This window comes from Echiichthys vipera (genome assembly GCF_963691815.1).
Source record: "Echiichthys vipera genome assembly, chromosome: X".
Classification (NCBI taxonomy): domain Eukaryota; kingdom Metazoa; phylum Chordata; class Actinopteri; order Perciformes; family Trachinidae; genus Echiichthys; species Echiichthys vipera.
The window spans coordinates 42313731-42333969 of record NC_139825.1 but is presented as its reverse complement, the minus strand read 5'-3'; the positions used below and the strand labels follow the sequence as shown (position 1 = coordinate 42333969).

General features: G+C 38.9%; 1 protein-coding gene across 1 annotated transcript in view; it reads right to left on the bottom strand.

Annotated features, from left to right (window-relative positions):
- cntn4 (contactin 4) overlaps positions 1-20239 on the bottom strand; it is a gene marked incomplete at both ends in the record, with an annotated part of 169059 nt that overhangs the window by 128969 nt on the left and 19851 nt on the right. Inside the window, one exon of the mRNA XM_083939368.1 lies at positions 3303-3435. Within this exon, the coding sequence (XP_083795494.1) occupies positions 3303-3435 (133 nt within the window). The remainder of the gene's footprint in view (positions 1-3302; positions 3436-20239) is intronic.

The window sequence follows — 20239 nt, the reverse complement described above, 5'->3', positions numbered from 1 at the left end:
AAATAAATAAGTACGAGAGTCAGTCACCACATTAAAAAGTGCAGACATACTTAAGTCCAGGATCTTATAAGCCTCTCAGCCTCTGGGAAGAAGATGTATTTTAGCCTTGTTGTTCTGGCTTTGAGGCTGTACAGCCTTCAGCCTGAGGGGAGCAGGGTGAACAGTTTGTGTTCCGGGTGGGTGAGATCCTTTATGATACATGACGCTCTGCTACTGCACCTGCTGACATAAATGTCCTCCAAGGAAGAGAGGCTACTGTTATTTTTTGAGCAGATTTAACCACTCGTTACAGCACCTTCCTGTCAAACAGTGAAGAAGGATGTCAGTATGCTCTTCACCACAAACCAGTAAAAGGAGGTCAGGACAGCAGGGTGGTAGAGCCCTCGTCAGCCTACAGCGGTGGTGGGCCTTCCTTATGATGCTGGCTGTGTGATGTGAGGTCGTTGGAGATATGGGAGTGTGGTCTCTCCTCCTCCAAAACCATCTCCTTAGTCTTTCCCATATTGATGAAGAGACTGTTTGCTCTGCTTCAGTCCACAAGTTCTTCCCCCTACTGCCTTTGCACAGACTCGACGTTGTTGGAGATCAGTCCAGCCACAACCGGGTCATCTGCAAACTTCACTATATGATTGCTCGAATACCTGACAGAGCAATCGTATGTGAGAAGAATGCACAGCAGGGGGCTCAAGACACATCCTTGTGCGGAGCCAGTGCTGAGTGTAATGGTGGAAGATGAGACACTATGGATTCTAACAGACTGTGGCCTGTTTGTCAAGAAGTCCAGGGCCCAGTTTCAGGGAGATGGATTTCATCCCAACAGCAGCAGTTTGTTGACTAAAGTCTGCGGAATAATCATATTAAAAGAACTTAAGTCCAGGAGGAGCAGCCTGAGATAAGAATCCCTGCTCTCTAGATGGGTGAGAGCAGAGTGGACGACAGCTGACACTGCTTAAGTCACAGAATGGTTCTTCCTGTAAGCATACTGATGGGGGTCCATGTTGATGTTGATACTGTCCTTTATGTGGGCCAAAACCAGCCGTTCATAGCATTTAATGACTACTGGGGTGAGGAAAGGTGGCTGGCATTCCAGCGATAGATATCAAGTTTCAAGCGTTATTATAATAAATATAATATTCCACTAATTCCGAACAATGGCTGCTTTATTTTTTAAAAGGCAAAGAAAAAAAATACTTAAACAGCTGGGTACTGTTGTGGTTGGAATAAAATACTATACTTGTTGGGGACTACTTTCAGCAACAGGATATGCAGGAATAACGATAAAAAATGAACTGTGGCAATATTCATTGTAATGAAAGAGCATGTCACCCAGCAGCAGTGTGGCTCATTGATGTGTGTTTAATGCTCTTTGGACAACAATGGAGTCCTATAGCCCAGAGGAAGAAAATATATCAGGCTTTGTAAACACAGAGAATGCTTAGTAGTAAAATAAATGTATTGTTGTTTTTTTTACATTTTTATGGGATGTGTTGAATACAAACATATATAGAATCATTACCAGACGTATCCTTACAGCAACAACATAAGTGCTGCTTATAGTAAAATGCATCAGTGAAAGCAAATTACTTGCTTTTATGATAATGTTTTTTACTTTTTATTTTATTATATGAAAGCAGGATATTCACTTATAACAGAAATATTGCTATTTCTACATTCTGCTTCAAATATTGTTGCGCTTCAAAACTTTCAACATTCAAATCCTGGATTTTGACCATGACATTAAGAAAATGGGATTTGTTTTGCAACATGGAAATATCACAAAAATCAGCAAACCCTGACAGCATCAGAGAGCAGATTACCCATGCTTTTATCTCCTCCCGTCGGGATTACTGTAACTCCTTATTTTCTTGTTTACTGTAAACGAGTCTGCAATTGCTCGACTTCAATTGGTTCAGAAAGCAGCAGCCACGCTTTTAAAAAACACTAAATTAAGTGAGCATATTGCCACTTTGGCCCACTTACATCATATTTCTGAATTTATAACCCAGTACTCCACACACAGATTACTCAGATCTTCTGACAACTTGCTCTTAAATATCCCACAGTCCAGTCTCAAAACAGAGGGGACAAAGCTTTTACCATTTTAGCTCAAACACTATGGACTTGCCTCCCCCCCTCATTGTCAGGTGAGCTGACTCTGTACCACATTTTAAAAGGTAGCATATAAGCTGACACTTTTATAAATGTGGTACTTGCAATTGCTTTTGTTCTTGTTTTCTTCTATTTGTATTTTAATTATTTTTTGTTTGTTGCACTGGTTTTATTGTTGAGTATCTGCTTTAATGAATTGTGTATGTGTTTTCATGCTGCATTTTATTAACTCTGAAGCACAACAATTATGTTTAATCTACCAATTTAAACAATAATGTAATGTTTTGAGTTAATTTAATGGTGTAAAACTAAAGTCTAACTTCTTACCTTTCTGACCAAATGTAATTTTAACCATTTACTTCAGCTTTGTCTTTACAAGAGTCTGCAAAAGCACACTAACACTGTTGAATTAGCTGCGCACATCCCTTGGCCCTGCTACACCATTATCTCCTCACTGTATGTACTGGGAGATGCTTGCCATCCAAATTAACATCAATGCTGTCAACATATCCGGAACCATACTTCAGCCCTTCACGATAGAATGACATGCTTCAACTACTCCAAAGAAAGCTCCTTAATTTACATTTTGAGCGAATATCACCACCAGGGCAGATTGAATGTCACCCAAGCATTCTTATTTATTTTTCTTATCAAAGTCACTTCCGTACACTCATTACGCATATACATTTCCATGTTTGTATATAGAATCTAACTCGTAGAATTGTAGAAATGTAGAAATTGATTCTAATTGCACTTCGGTGGTAATCGCCCAGGAAAAGCACCACAAATGTCAAAACAGACGTGCCTGGATATGGTCAATAACAACAAACGGTGTACGAGTGGTCACACAGAGTTGCTAATTACTTACTTCTACTTAAGAAAAGAGTACTTAATGTTCATGGGGTGAGTCAGTGCCAACACAAAGGCTTTAATCTGTTTTTTACTATAAAGCATCACTTATTGGTTGAGTTGGAAATAACATACATCATGTGGCAGGTTTTATGGCAACAAAAGTTCACTCTTATTGATCCACAGAGCTGCCAACATACCAAGAGGGATTATTTAAGACAAGATGTAGACATTTGCCAGTGATAGTTTGTCTAAAATGGACGGATTTTGACATTTCCTGAAGTACAAAAGCATGCAGCATCGATGGAGAGGAACAATGTGCAGAGCTGCAGTCGCACACTCACTGGTAGATGGGGGGTGGACTTCCCTGGGCTTCACAGCTGAACACCACCTCCCTATTCTTCTCCACAGTCTCCACAGGATACACAATGCTGCCAGGCTGCTTGGTGAAGACAGGACTCTGCAGGACACTGCTCTCTGTAGGATGGCAAGGAAAGACAACACAGCTGATTTTAAACTCAGACGCCAGCCTGTTTGTTAAAAAGCCAATTAGTCAGCGGCAGAAACAGGTTGATTCTGCTTTAAGTGTTTAGAAGGGCAAAACCACAACAGACAAAACATATCAATTTGAGCTGCTTGTCACGACACTGCAGCACTGAGAAGAATGATTTCAAGTGAGACGTGTCTTCAACAGCTATTTAGGTGGTAATAGGAGACTGATTTATGTTGAACAATGGCCTGGAGAAATGCCTTCAATTACTTATGTCAACCTGCTTTTATTTGTTCATTTTCTTATTTATTTGCCCAGTGGTGTTAGGATTGTATGTCCATGCAGGTGTAATCAGTTGGTTTCATGGGGTTAGAGCTCTTTGTTGAAAGACACAACAGAAGTCTCAATTACACCATTAAGGTGCCATTAGCGCAGTGTGCTTCTTGTGCATGGCTTTAGAAAGTATCAATGAAGCTTTAGAGATAAGGGAAATTAACAGACTCAATCGCTATTTTTTCTTTCATAGATTAATTGTTCTTATTCTTTAAAGTTGAGAATCCAGACTTACTGCGATCTGATGTCATTCTGTTTTCTTTATTCATATTGATAAGCTTTTGCCTTGATGGTTTCATGCTGTTAAAAAGTAAAAGTAGATATTGGATTTTTCTTTTTCTTTTTTTAAATTTAAAACTTTAAAAAATTTACTTGCCAATCTGAAATCTGGAAAGAAACAAACATGGAACAAGACAAAATAATGGCAGAAAAAAAAGAAAACATTGGAATTAGATGAGATTCATCTTGATTGTCCAAGTACTGAGGCAACAAAATGCAGTTTTGCACCAAAGTGCATAAGCAGTTAGGTGCAGAAATGAGAAAATCAGGCAACATTTAGTCCTACTAGTGCAGTGCCCATTTGGGGTGTGCCCATTCGAAACAGTCCTGGTATTGCTGTAGCAACATTGTCAGGGGTTTAACCAGTCAGTGTGTATGACTGTTCAAAATGCATGTTGTTCGGAGGAGGCTGATTGCATAAACATCGATTGGATGAACACTTCTTAAGAAATGCGAAGGACAGCCATACATTCACTGACAGATTCCTTCCTTTATAGTTAGATGATGCTGCTACTGCAACAACAACTGGCCAAAAGGCCCCTTTGAGGGCCAGCTATACATTGCCCTACAAATCCTAAGTGCAATAACTACACAATCACAAGTAACATGAGTTCTGCACAGTGTTGGCCCTGATAATATGGAGGTTAGGATTGATTTTAACAAAAATCATACCATTGCAAACCAGTAAACCATAACCTATCATAGATGTGCTAACTATTCATTTTTTGGGATGGTAAAGAAACTATACCAATTTCAATTATTTCAATTATTTCATAGTTACTGCACTTTGGCTTTGTAGGGAAGTATAGCAAAAATGTATGGAACATCAAAAATCGGAAACATTTCTGGATATGTTTTGAAAAAATCTGCTGATGATGCTCAAATTTGTAGGAGGAGTAAGTGAGGAAAAAAAAAACAGATGGAATGATGGAAAGATGCACAATGGGCGTGGCATATATACATTTTTGACTGGCACTCAAGTTTGTTTCTGTGACTCTGAACAGTTCAAAAGTTACAGGTCAAAATATAAAGTTTGTCATTACAGCATCACCATCTGTCCAAATTCTACCAAATTTAACAGCAAACTCCCCTGGGTTTACATAAATACACATACCAAGTGTGATCAGATAGATGGTTCTCAAGATATGTGAATGACAGACGATGATGGATGATGTCGTTAATATATTATCAGGAAGTCTTTTTTTTTTTTTTTTTTTAGCCCTTCTCACTTTCTTATTGAGTTTCCCTGCTTGTCCAAGTGGTGCAGGATATTCCTTGACCAGGAAGTTACCTAGTAAATCAATCTGAGCTGTGACAGGAGAAAGAGAACATCAGGTAGTATTGGACAGCTGTTAACATCCATGACATTTATTGAGGAAAATTAAATGCATCCCAATCTGCAGAGCAATATATCTGAACACAAGATGATTCATTTCATTCATTTTGAGTACCTTTCCACGAACCAGACACTGATTTGAAGCATCCTAGTGTATTTACTGATGTAACTGAGATGGCTATGAATGAAGTCCGAAGTTTAACCGATGGACTAAATGATGAAGTCCTCACTGCAGCGGCCCATGGCTCTTTCCTGCATGTTGCCCGCTCTCTCTTCCCTATTACCTATGAATCTTCTGATGTATTTACAAATAAAAGGCATACAAAAACAAAAGTAATCTTAAGTATATTAGAAAGACTTAAATGTAAAAAAGATCAAACGTTGGAAGGGCATCTTCAAACATCTTTACTCATCATTTGCCTTTTTTACTCTTTGTATTAGGGTTTCAAACCTTGGTCTGTTGTCTGTCAGTACACCCTTAGTACACGTATAAACAGGTTGGGATATCTCTACAACTACTGCACGACGGTCCACATGCTTGTAAATTTATTACAGATACTTGCCTCTGAATGATAATTTTGCTGAACCTTCGTGATACATAACATTGTCATCTGGTTAAAATTTTATCTGACAAGCTCTCTCCACATCTATTGACAGGAGTTCACTCATATTTCGTTCTTCCTACTTATTCTAACACTTTGTCCTGCACACATTCACAAAACAAAACATTAATAATGGACAATTCTGAAAAGCCTTTGATTACATACAAATCCAATCAGTGGTTGAACAAAGGTATACTTATACTTCTTCCACAATGGAAATTGCAACCAGTAATTTTGTCTTCAAAGCACAGAAACTTTTAAGCAACAGGGAGCTCCAGCATTGTGTTGTGAAAGTAGTGACAGATCTATGCAGAGCTGTATGGGATGGCATGAACAGGGTAATGCATAATTCAAACAACTGTTCAATAGGCAATCTAATTCAAGAAAAAGTTCTCCTTGCACAGCTCACATTTTTACAGCATCAGAGGATGCCTCCAATCCCCCAGAAGCATTCAAACATCATGCTAATTCTAGTTTGGGGTATGCGTATCCTTTTTGAAATGTTTCTATGCAAAACAGAAACAGCATTTAAAGGTATCACCTCTGACAAACATGCAATCTGCATACATCTGGAGGGTGGTACCATAAGGAAACAAGCAAGTAACAAATATCTGTACAGATTCGACCATTGCTGCTGTCAGAGATAGTCATACATATAGCTTGGCTGGCTGAAAACAAATTGATCTATATTTTAAATGGTTATCATGGCTTAAACTCTCTGTGTCGACAGAGCTGCTTAATTCTGCTCAGAAATTCCTTTCAGCCATAGACCAACATAACGCCAAAGTAGGATTTCAAACAACACAGCAACATTCTTGCTCATCTTTTTAGGTGTTTCTCACTCATCCAGTAGTAATTACCTAGCTCGTTCAAGGACACAACAAATCTGATCTGGGAGGCAACTTTTCAATAATTTTGTTACAAACAGCCTACTATGCTTGCTGTACCCTCATTAATTGTTGATGCAAAAAAAGAATGCAAATGTAAACATGCAACACTGCACCATTTGTAGCAAAAGGAAATACTGACCCACAATTACCAGCATTCATTGCCATTTTGTGGATGCAGTTGTCAAGGGCTTACAAACAGCCATGCACACAACAAACATGGTTGTGGATTCACTATCAGCAAGAATAATTCTTTTAACTGTATGCCTTTTTATCTTAACACAAAAGAGGTAAAATGGGGGCGAGGTGCAAAAAAACCCAAACAAACAGCAGCTGTGAAAAAGAAGCTAATGTCCCCAACATGCTACAATAGTCCCATTAATCATCACCTGTCAGAATAAAAAACAATGCTCTGTGTCAGTTGATAAAGTGACAGAAATTCTACATCATTCAATTTTATATTCAGCAAAGATTAATATATGTATCACTCATAAATCACCAGAGCTGTATTCAGTGGGACAGGCTGTGGAAAAGATCTGTGAGATCATCCCCACAGATATGACCAGCCTTGGTTATATGCCAAATCAAATATATCATGTGCTAAATAAACATTATCAGGTGTGGTATGTTATTACATCTGCAGTTTCAATTATGAAGCATATTTATCTTAATCTAGCCATTATTTATTTTTTCCTTGTTATTGGCATGCAATTTATCAAGAAATAACTACAGTAAGGGTAAGCATTCAGAGTACAAACATAAGTGTGAGTGTGATGCAGGCCTACAAACTGAACTCAAAGGGAAAAAACTATCAAAACATTTTAATAGAGGTATTCCATCACGGCTTAAAGATAAACACACTGTTCTCACCACAAATGTGCATGTAAACACACCTGTATTTGTCTTCTGTGTTTTGTGTGTGTATTTGTATTTTTGTGGATGTATTTGTGAATTTATTTGTGATATTTGTGCATATATTTTTGTTTATGAATATATGATAAAAAGAACAGTCTTGAACTTGTTTTGTGTTGTTGACCAAGTCGAGAGACAGTCCTGATCTTTGGAAGGTATCGTAGCTTATTACCTGTGTTCCACCATTCACTGTTTATTTGATCTCTGCTCAATAGAGCAATGTTTTGAAGACAGTTGTGAGACAGGAGTCAGTGGTACAAATGATGATTGAAACATGTCTTTTGAATAAACTGGGCAAAGTTGTATTAAATGAAATGCAGTGCAGTGGTGAACAGAATGCCAGGGGTGAAGTAAACTTAACAGTAGCGAGTAAAAACATCTACAAGGACCTACTGTGACATTAGCTAAAGCAGTTCTGCGAGTAGCCTCTACATCACCAAGCTTCCCGCCCCACCTGTTTTACGTGGACGAGTGGATGTCACACTGTGGTGTGACCTAAACTATGCTGATTCTAGTGTGTGTATGATGTTTTAATATGACTGAGAGAAGAGGAAGTGGTTTGATGTTAACACAAAAACTAAAAACTGCAACAAAAACTGAAGAAAGAAAACTGCAATAAGTCGGATGCTGTTCATACCTGTTCAGATCGCATTCTCTGAATTATGAATATTAATATATGTATAATACGTAGGAGGCGAACAACAACTTTGTTTCAGTTCTTTGAGAACAGAAGCAGCTGGAAACTTTCCTCGTCTTATCCAGCTCAGACTGTTTAGCATGTCCTCATGCAGTGGAGCCGCGCTGAACAGAAGTAGGTCACCATTAAAATCCGAACCCTATGTTTCTCTAGCACTCAAGTACCTTTACCAGACCTCCCAGTAGGCCTCACACACTTGCAGCAGGGCTGTTTCTCCTCTCACCGTTACATCCCAATTCATCTGCATGCGACTGGGAGAAACATGTCATCCCAAAGCACCAGGTTAGTGCCATAGGGAATACCCCCAGCACTCTGGAAATTGGCTGTTTCCTGCATTATGGTGACATTCAAAGACTTATACATCTAAAATGAGATGAAAAATATGTACAGACACTTTTCTCTGTGACAGTCTGAGGATTCTTTCTTCTCATCTGAATGTATTAAAGTCGACTTCTGTGTTTATTTTGGTACTTTAAACATTTACGGGATGCTATTCATCTTAAGATAGGCCTATTTATACTGCACTTTTTTACATTCTGTACCCTTTTACTGACATATTTGCTTTCACAAACATTTTGCTATCATATCAGGTATCATTAAATCTCTACCTGAGCGAAGGCTTATGGAAATAAATGTTCCATTAGTTATCTCTCTCAAACACACACACAGACACACACACACACACACACACACACACGCTCTCTAAATTCGAAATCATTGTTTTTCTGGCTGCCTGGTTCCATTGTTTGGTGAAGTGATAGACTGTAGGGTGATTACTGTATTGAACATGAATGAGCCCAACAACAGTCAAAATTGAATCGTATTATTAGGGTTTGAATGGGCATGCTTCAGCATTTATCAGCACATTATAAAGAGAAATTATAGAAACTTAAAGATCCCATATTATTAAAATTAAAAAAACGTTTTTATTATAAAGGAGGTCAAGGTGCTATACTGTATATACTGTTAAAGTATCAAAGCGCTCAATATATAGCTCAGTCCATATGTGACTTGGCTGGGAACTGTAGGGTCGCTGGTTCAAGTCCCTGTGTGGACCATGTATGGAGCGTGGATGGTGGCTGGAGAGGTGCCAGTTCATCTCCTGGGCACTGCCGAGGTGCTTTTGAGAAAGGCACCGAACCCCCAACTGCTCGGGGCGCCGGTCACTGGCAGCCCCCTCGCTCTAACATCTCTCCTTAATTGTATGTATGTAGGTCCTGTCTGTGCATGTGTGTGTATGTCGGGCCTGTGTGTGTAACATGAAAAATAATAAGAGTGAAAAAATTAAATTTCCCCGTTGAGGGATAAATAAAGTTATTCTTCTTCTATATATGAAGAAGACCCAAAAAACAGTCAGACAGACTGGGCTTTTTTTGGGAGGGGGGCTTAAAGAGAGAGCCACTAAAATGGAGGGTTTTAGAAATATAAGTTTTTTTTTAGTATTAAACCATGTAAACATGTTCAAGTAGAAACACAAGAGAGAGTTTATGAAGTGTCTGATGTGTTATCAGACAAGTCGATGTGAGACAACAGGCTGTAATAATCAATCACAAAGCAAAAATATAAAAAAAAATGGGATAACTACCACATTCATTAACTAATATCATATTTATCGGCTTCAAATCAGTTGATCTTCCTTGATCTCCTTAAAGGAAGTACTGGATCTTCACTTTACAAACACTGGATAAGAAATTGCGATTTAATGTGATACTATGATGGTTTCTCATTTTCAATTCTGTTATTCTCTTCTACTGAAGCAGTTCTTTAGGCATTTTATTTTTTTCATTTAATTTGCACTTCATTTCTGCATCTTTGATATTTTGATGTAAAATTAAAAATTTTGTCCAGTATTTTGATCTGCCTTTTGCCTTATACATCATTTTGTATATCTTTTTTAACGTGACCTTTCCTGAAACAATTGTTTTCACTATCCTCACATTTGTCCTCTTTTAAAAATACTGACATTTTACTACCGTGCTTATTTTCATTAAAGTTGTACTCCCTCAGATTTTCATCCATTTAATTGTCTTTTAAGTTCCAAGTGTCAGTTAAAACAATGGTAATTGAACATATGGCTAATGAAAGCACTTCCATTTGCCTTTTTGCAGAGTATTCCAATCTGAGTTTAGATCTTAATGTAAATAAGCCGCCATGTTAGTGACGGCGGCTGGTCTGTCGATCCAGATCGTCACTAATGGTTAGGCTGCGTTCACTTGTAATCAGAAATAGTGAAATTCCAACTCCTAAGTCAGGCTTGTAGTAAGGGCAGAAGTGTAATAGAAACGTATGTGTATGGATTTAAGAGGGTAACATATAGGGGACAGACTGGAGGTAGAGAGGTTAATGTGTGTCAATAAAGTTTACCGAGCAACAAATAAAGTCAACACATACAGTGACCGTGAACGAGACAAGAAAGAGGGTTCTGAAAAAACTGGCTCACCTGCAATTACATCTTACTGCCCACTAGAAACAAATCTTATGGAGTTCAACTTAATAAATGTATGATTTGTTTTTTATCAAGGTTATGAAGATATTCAAAGTTTGGATATAAGACTTGGATGGATTATAAGACATTTTCATTATCCATCTAAACGTTTTTAGAAAAAAATCAGTTCCTTTTTATGCATTTATTTGTATTATTCTATTTGTATACTGCAGGTATTGTATTATATTTGTCTAATTGTAAGGATGTTTACATCAATTATCAATGAGGTGTTTCAGATCTGGCTCTGAGAATTCAGTTACCCCTACTTTGATTGGTTGTTGCAGTGTGCAACCAGAAAAATGTGTTTCACACGGAGCATTTGATGGAATATTGTGTCTCTAATAAAGTCAGTGCTGACTGTCCCGGACTTGCCACTCCTATTTCACGCCATTTCATTTTCCCATGCAATTGTCAACAAGGTGTGTTAATACAACATGTTCTCAAAGGAGTTACAAAAGAATACACCACATTAGATTATCTAGTTAACAGATCCTGTGCAAGATAATCTGTGGCACAAATGCTGCCCTGCAAAACCACCACCCCTGCGCTCATGGAGCCCCACTCCATCAGTCGCTGCTGCAGCCTTGTGTATACTGGTTCTTTGAAACTAATCCACTGAGGGCTGGCAGGTTTTAATGTCATCCAACAATGCTACAATCAAACAGCTATTCAGATGGTATCAGCAATGATCTTCTAAGAGCTGGAAGAGAGATATTTGTGGACAGACTATACTCCCTCTCGCTTAAGCTGGCCATAAAGGAGAAGATTAACGGCCTGAAAATGGTTCTGATTTGTCCGTCCTGAACTGTCCTGTTTGGAAAGGTTTTGCCATTATTGGAGCCTCAATAGAATCCCCAAAGAGACAAGGGGCAAACTATTCTGAGACATGGAAAGGACATTTCAGATCAGTTAGAGTTTTTCATGCGTGAAATGTGAAGTCGCCGGCTGGTTGTGTTTTTATTGTTTGCTGTGGTTAGGTTAGCAGGAATAGAAAAGTGGTTTGACCTACAGGACAGAACACAATGATTTTATTTGTACAATTTGATTAGCAGTTTTTTTTCTAATCTTCAGAAACATGTATTTGGCATTGCACAAAAAAAGTTGAATGCAGTGTATTATTTCTGCGGGAAGATGAATACAATCAGAAGAAACCCCTGAATCATGGTTTCCTGTTTAATCCCTGTGAGTACTGTTTGTGCTTAGGAACATAATACTTCCCAAAATGATTTCTTCCAAACAGACTTTTTGTTTGTTTTGCCCACCACCAGTGCTCTGCCAATACTATTAGGCATGCTGTAAATTTACTCTAATGTGGCCATTTCAAAGCCTTACAGTGCACAGTCTGCATTGCAAACACAGAGGCAATCAACTTTATAGGCAAACACTTTGTGCCAACGTGCTGTACATGAAGAGGATTGTTGAGGCAGAAATAAATCACATTTTCTTATTCCATCGTCCTGTAATTACAATGCATTTGAACAGTATAATTGGGCAGTTTTTCCACTCAGACAGACATGCAGTCACAGTCCTCACTAGGGTGACTGAATCCCCCAGTGAAGTGACAAATGAGTATACAAACCTTAGCATGTATGATGTAATACCTGCATGACATCCAGACAGCAACGCCTGCCATTAAACAACAAAGAGACCTCGCCTCCACATCAAGTCTTCCAAATTAAAGAACAAAGTATGCTGTTTTTAACTGCCTTACAGAATAACATTTTCGTCTGATCTTTCAGCAGAACATCGTCTTTTGTCTGTGCTTTCCAACACAGTTACAAGTTCTTGCAAAGAAAACAAAGACTAAAAAAAATTGACTTTGTCCATAAATACATTGACCTGAACACTTGTCTAATAGGATGCTTTATATATATGATTAATATATCAATAATAATCAATTGAATATATTATTACTCTGCTGTATGAAATTACATCTGGTGAAGAGGGCATTATGACTTGTTCAGGAAACAAAACTCAAAGTTTAGTTTTAACAAGTGACAAATCACGACAAAAGTTATCTCAAGACACTTTACTATATGTCTAGACCACACTTATTACTTACTTACATACTGTTGTGGAAATAGATTCTTCAATAACGATCAACAAACAGGATCAGCTTTTTCTACGTGGTTTATTTTGCCAAAGCATTTTCCTCTGCAGACAAAAATACGTTCATTCCTTCATCCTCACAAAGTTAGAGTCTAGCAGGAATGACGATGAGCCAAATCTCGCACAGTCTTTTAGGGAGAGGGACAGGACGTGAATAGCCCTGGTTGGGTGACGTCTTTAGACCAAACAAAAACCTGCCTTAGACATTACAATTCTGAACATTCTGAACCTCTCTCATCACAAGGTCTCAGATGCACAAATATGCCATTATACCATCATGAGTTAGTTATTTGCATTATCCATTAAGGAGGTGAGACAGAGGAGACACTGAACTGTGTCTGACCTCACAAAACTATGATTATGAATTACAAATATCCCAAATTCCCACAATACTTATTTATGATTATGTATATTATTATTTATATATAATATTATTAATAATAATCATAATACATAATAATAACAATATTTTACAGTATTTATCCAGCAATCTTTAAACACAGTGAAAAGACCCAGATGGCCACAGACACAAATACAGACAGAACCCGGGATGCAAGCAACCACGGAATAACATTAGCTGTAATAATATCTACACTAATGTGATTATGACTAATAAGTTAAAGGCAGTTACAGCAGTTAAAGTTGTTCTCCATAAGAATTGAGATACATTGTTTCTAGCAGCCTCTTTGGCAGTAAGATGTAGCTGCAGGTGAGCCTGTTCTTTCAGACTCCTCCATCTTTTTTTTCTTCGTCAAGGCGACTTATTTACATCTAGCCCGGAATGTCGCCAAAGACACTGATATTGGAATACTCGGCAAAAGTGTATTTGGTCTGAAACCGCTCTTACGAAGCTGTGGTTAAAGTCTCCAATCCATATAATACATCACAAACACATCTACAAAACAAGACATTTTCAGCCCCTATTGTCAGCAGATAATTTAAATTTTTTTGCAAAGGAGTACTGGACCAAGGAGGAAGAGCCATAGGGAGCTGTTAGATGAAGATCTCTGTGTTTTGCTTTTGTAGTGGAAACTACTTATGCACAGCATGAAATCAAATTGCAGTTGAAACTATTACTGGCTGACTAATAACATAAGCTTCAGTATAAAACTGCATTTGCTGTTACCACAGTAACCACAGTGTCGCTCATAGACTATATAAACATGGACGTAGTTTCAGAAACGTCACGTATGGCTTCATGTGGCTCTATTCTGAAGAGGTGAATGTGGGTGGCTCCAGCCTTTACCACCTTGGCAGTGCCTGTCCACGCCTGATCTTGGCAAATCCATAAATGGGCAAAGAGGTGGAGCGTGGGTGGAGTAGAGGTGGGCTGAATGAAGCCTTGAGTCTATAATAGTCAACTGTGATGGGCCCCACCTGTCTCTCACAGTGGCCATGCCCTTAAAGTTAGAATCCGTACGATTGTCATGAAGTTAATTATCTGTTAAGTTCCAATCTCTTAAAGAGTGAGTTAAAATAATGGTGATTTATTATATGACCCACTAATGAAAGCACTTGCAGTTGCCTCTTTGCTGAGAAATACCATCTGGGTGTCTGTAGCGACATTCCCTCTCTATATTCAAATGCGCCGCACATTTAGTGTTTGTTATGTCAGTCAGCAGCGGTTGGTCTGCCCAGCTGGAGCTCGTCACTGCTGATTATGCTGCGTTCCATTGTATTCGGAAACCACAAAGCTCAATCGCAATGAACGTTCAGCGCTGAATTCTGTTTTATGATCGCTCTTCTGTTTCTGACAGTTGTAGTAACATTTCATTACTGCTGACTCACAATGGAGGCTCAACAGACATATGGAGCATGTGAAGGCATCACTCTTCATCTGCCAATCTACTGATGTCATATATACTATTGGGTTTCCAAAGGAACTCTGGAGGAACGCCTGCCATTACATCTTAACGCCAAAGCAGCTGCTAGAAAAACGTATCTCAATTCTTATGAATTACAACTTTAATTATACATTTAAGCCTTAACCTAATTTAATCGGATGAGTTATATAAAACTTCACCCCCAATACAGTTCTCATGAACAGGAACCTTTGCTATAGAGAAGAAAACACTTTATTTGCGTTATTTCTGCTGCAAAGTCGCGCATTTTAACATGGGGTCTGTGGGGATTGACTCACTTTCGAAGCCTGTCTCAAGTGGCCTTTTAAGAAACTGCAGAGACTTCTACTGTCTCATCCACATTGGCTTCATTTTTCTGCCCAGGAAGTTGCCGCTTGATGTCGGCAGATCAACCAGGGCTAAAACTAGGCTTATATCCACGGCTTCAGTTTAGACACAATAATGTATTGGTTAAAGTTAGGGAAACATTGTGGTTTGAGTTAAATCAATTATTTGGTTAAGGTTAGGGGACTAACCTTAACCAAATGACTGTTAGTTGGAAATAAGAAGCACACAGCATATGTCACACTACCAATACGCCGCAGTCATAATTCCTACTAATTCCTCACTTGGGCGTAAATATGTCATCTTTGGGCATTTGCTGACACGACCTTGCTGTGACTACTTCCACTGCAAGATTTTACTGTCTATCAGACATTGATTTTGCTCGTAGAACATAGACTGTCGCTCTTCCTGTAGTGGGATCGTTATTGATACTGAAGCATCATATATCTAGTTTTATGGTCGCAGGCAGACTCTCTTAATGAGTTGCCCTGCCTGTAGAGTCCCATTAGAGGTCAAAGCTGCATGGAATAGAAGTGTGTTCGATCTGATAGCAGCTTGTGGTCTGTCTTATAACCAGGCAAACTTTGAATTGCCTTGCATAATGTATTGTAATATAGTCACACACATACACTAATTTCACAGATACGGTGTCTATGACGATGGGATCCTGGGATTTAAGGACACCAACATGATTGTTATGAAAGAAAACTTTAATTAAAACACATCTTTAGCAATATGATTAACATAAAGCCTCCGCTCTGATGGAACAGGTAGTGTATGTGTGCCCTTTGGGATGTGGGTAGTAAATCCCTGTAGCTCAGCCTCTCCTCTCCAGCCCTTCACTGCCTGTGCCAGTAACGTCTCATCACTGTTCTTTTCCAGTCACTCAATTAGCATTGCTGTCCCACCCAAAACCCCTACAAGCTGTCGGAAAACTGAAAGAATGGTGTGTGATGCACAGTCTCGTTTGTTCTGCAGCCTCTGCATGACAGTCACATAAATCATTCATTTCTTTGGGTTGCATGAGAGTAAGTCTGCGTCACAGAATTAGCTTTGAAATGGCAACCCAGTCTGCACATAAACATGGTGAACACTTCTTGTGCCTACATACAACAGCAAGGTGATCTCGACTGATTTTACTCCAAAAGGCCATGAATAAAACATGTATTGATATGCATATCAAAAGGCGAGAGTTGACAGAGCAAAACAAAGCCAAACAAAGATGTTGGGGCAGTGGAAAGAGGAAAGGAGAGCACTTTCTCTTGAGCCCGCTCTGAATCCCTAACACTGCCAATTAGCAGGGGCTTGGCTCAGAGACCATCTGGGGATTGCCCCCTCCCCCTCCTTTATTTTGACATAATTGCTCCTCTAGAGGAAGAGCAGGTGAGTGCATCTAGAGACGCCAGCTCCAGGTTAGCCAGACATGTTCTTCAATTGGGCTACAGCACTCGCTGAGCTCTCACTAATACTGTCATCAAGCAGATCTCAACCTTAATGAAAGCTTTAATAGGCAAGAGAGCATTGTTTAAAAGGATGAAAATGTTGGTGAGTCAAATAGTTTCAAGTTCTGAGGTCATGTTACTGGGTACGCTCTTGCAAATATGTGACCAATCTTCATTTCCTGTTAGTTAGGTTCTATTTTGGCCCCAAAGGGAAAAGTCAGTTCTTTTTTTTCCTGGCAGCATACAGTACATTAAAAAAGGCACAACACATGGATATCAAATACAGAAAACACACCCTCTCCCCACAAATATGCGGCCTCCTTGAGCAGTTCTGCGGAGAAGATGATCACACCCACCTCAGTGTAATCTACTTTTAATCAGCATATAATAAAGTGGGGACAGCTGGGCCAGTTTGGAGGTGTGCATGGACGCAGACCTAGGGGCAAAGGGGCCACAGAGTCTGCCTGGCAGCATGGCTCAGCTGGCCTGGCACCGTCAGGCTCACCGCAGGCTGCTCAACCAGTTGAATGACAGAGGTCAATGTTCATCCAGTCACTGTAAAATGGCCTGAAGAGATCAGGGCAGCACTGCTAGAAAAGACCTTGACATAGAGTGTAAGGCCATCTGACGTGCACGCCAACCTAAGAAATGACCTTCATGGGCAATGGGCATGATTATGGAGACACATTAGGAGTGCATCATCTGGGTGGCAGTTATTGCAACATCCCAGGGTGCTGGTGCTGCTATCACAGATGCTACAATCGTTTAGTCAGTCAACAGTAAACCGCAGGATTGCTTGAAAATAATATATTAATCAGACTGAAGCTGTGTAAATTTAGGTTTAGCACTAACACCAGACATTTATTTCCACTTGTATTTTTATGCTTATGCTTAAGAACTGTTGTATTATGAGGGGTACATTTGAATATGGTTATTGCATTCTACATTATTTAAAATTCAGATTTCTTAAAGGATGATGTTTTATTTTACAAATCAGAAATGTTCTTTCTACCTTCCACACAGTAATTGGTTTTCATTCATCTCACTACATATTTAAACTACATTCATGGAATCTTAACTCACCTGAGGTGTGTTATCCATCACAGTAGATTTCTTGTCAGCTTCTATTATTGTCAGGCTTACATCATGATTGTATGGTGATGCATTTGTAAATGCAGATTGATTTGGAAAGTCTTCATAGCGTTAGCACACAACAACAATTAAAAAAAAACAACAACACATTTTTCATCAAAGCCTGCAGAAATCAAAGGGAACTATTTGGAGTACAAAAGGTATAAAAATACTCAGAAATGTAGGAACATATAATGGTATAAGAGGCAAATCCTTTTGTGTTCCTAAAATGTGTGGCAGACGTCCAAAGAATATGAGATTTGTAGAAAATGTCCTTTATATCACATTGTCCTTCCTGAGATGACTGCATGGGGATGATACCTTCTCTGCCAACAGTGAGCTAACGCTGAGTCAGCTTCACTTAGTTAGTCAGCAATGAAACATGTGGAACTTTGCCGTACTCTCATTGGAGCCATATTTCCCCAACTGGTGAATGAGATACAAATCTTAATTTTAATATGCGTTATGCCTATCATATCAGTTTTATGTAAAGTCTAAATTTAAAATTTACCTTAAAATACCTGACCAAAGCAAGAGGGTGAGTCTCACTTTGATTTTAATATATACAGTAAATACATGACTAACTGACAACAGGGTGTCACACACTACAAAATATTTCACCAGGAAAAATCTCAAATGAGTATGTTTGGTCTCCAAACTACATGTTGTCACAAAAACACACGAGAAGTGACATGGGAAGGGACATGACATACCAGGCTCAAGAATTTTTTGTTCCAAAAATGGATGTCTATCAAAAACAAGCACTCAAAGTTGCTAGTGTGCTTATATGCAGTGATAAAACAAAGAAGAAAGGAAAATAGTGGTGTCAGGTGTTGTTGTTGGCACAGAAATTTGGCCTGTGTTGCAAATATAACACATACAGTAAATGTCTTATTGTTACAACAGACTCCTCCCTCAGGTTTCTTCATGTCTTGGGCTCTCATTGTCTGTAGCTCCCTGAAAAACTTCCCAACAGGATCTTTCAGACTAAATATCTGGAGCTGTCCTAGGATCCCCCTTGCTCTCCTGCTATGATATGCTAGAATGTCCACCATAAAACGGCCAGCTCTTTCCTTCCTTTCTTTCTTTCTTTCTTTCAGTCTCAGATTGCATTTAATTGGAGAAGAACTGAGGAAATTCATCTTAGATCACATTGCCGCTAAATAAAACATCCATAGCCAAAAGAAACACAAATAAGTCAGCAAATGGGTAGAGGAGGGACTATTTGATATGCTAAAGAGTGCCATCTGTTCCCACCAATAACTTAACGTACTGAGCAGATAGTGCCATCTGACTTCATTACTTTCAAAGCATGTTTTGAAGAACAGGTAATGATCCCCTTCTTGCTCATAACCCTTCACCAACACAAACAAGAAGCTGCTGCTTGTTGCTGAACCTGTACTTTTGCATGTTTGATATCACATTGGATAGCTGTCAATTTCACAGGAGCACATCCAAGTTGGATTCATGGTGCTCTGCAACAATTCTGCCGTGAAATTTGTCTTATTGAATGTGTGGTCGCCTAATAATTTACTTTCAGGACAAATGGAGCAGCCTTCTCCCTGCATGCTTGAGCAAAAATTGCTTTAACACCTCTACAGAGATCCCTTTAATGAAATATCATGATTAGGCCTACAAGTCATCTATATGTCTGTCCCAATGACTTAGCATATAAATTCATAACATTAGTACCAATAGAATTCAGCTGGAATAATCTATTGCATAATGCAAAGGTGTATTTATGGTGTGGGTTATGTCGATTATGTAGATACTGTATGACATGTTTTTGTCTGTATTATATTGTTTGACAAGGAAGACTGGCCAGTAGCATAACTCCACTATTTTAGCCAAAGATTAATGTGTGTGTATTATTTTTCCCCATATTTCAGCAACTTGCTAGCAGGCCTCTAATCTTAATTTAACTCTTTTAATATGAGGTTACATGCAAGATCCCATCAACTGAGTTTGTATTGTACATGTTCTATACCTTTAAAAAATGGCCAACTCAGTCGCCGGAATTAAATGTTCCCATTTTACATTTTTACAAACCAAAGCTATTTCTTCAGAGATTTCTTCTCTCAACCCCTACAACCCATTCTAATTCCCTACTCCCCAACCACCAGTCATGCCAATGGCAGTTGGCCTGTTGTGGGTTGTGGGGTGTAGACTCTTAAGTGACAGATAAGTTTATATGTTCAGAGGTGGTTACATTGTAGTATTTAGTTAAAAAGGATCAAGAATAACTCTAGTCGCAGTGAAATAATTGTTACGAAAACCCTCTGTGTCATAGGTGTTGTCGCCAAAACAGAATAAAGTGTTGGCAACGCTACTCTGACATCTCTGTCCTTGGTCCAGACAGTCCCACCAAGTTTCCCCCTAAACCAGCCATGCT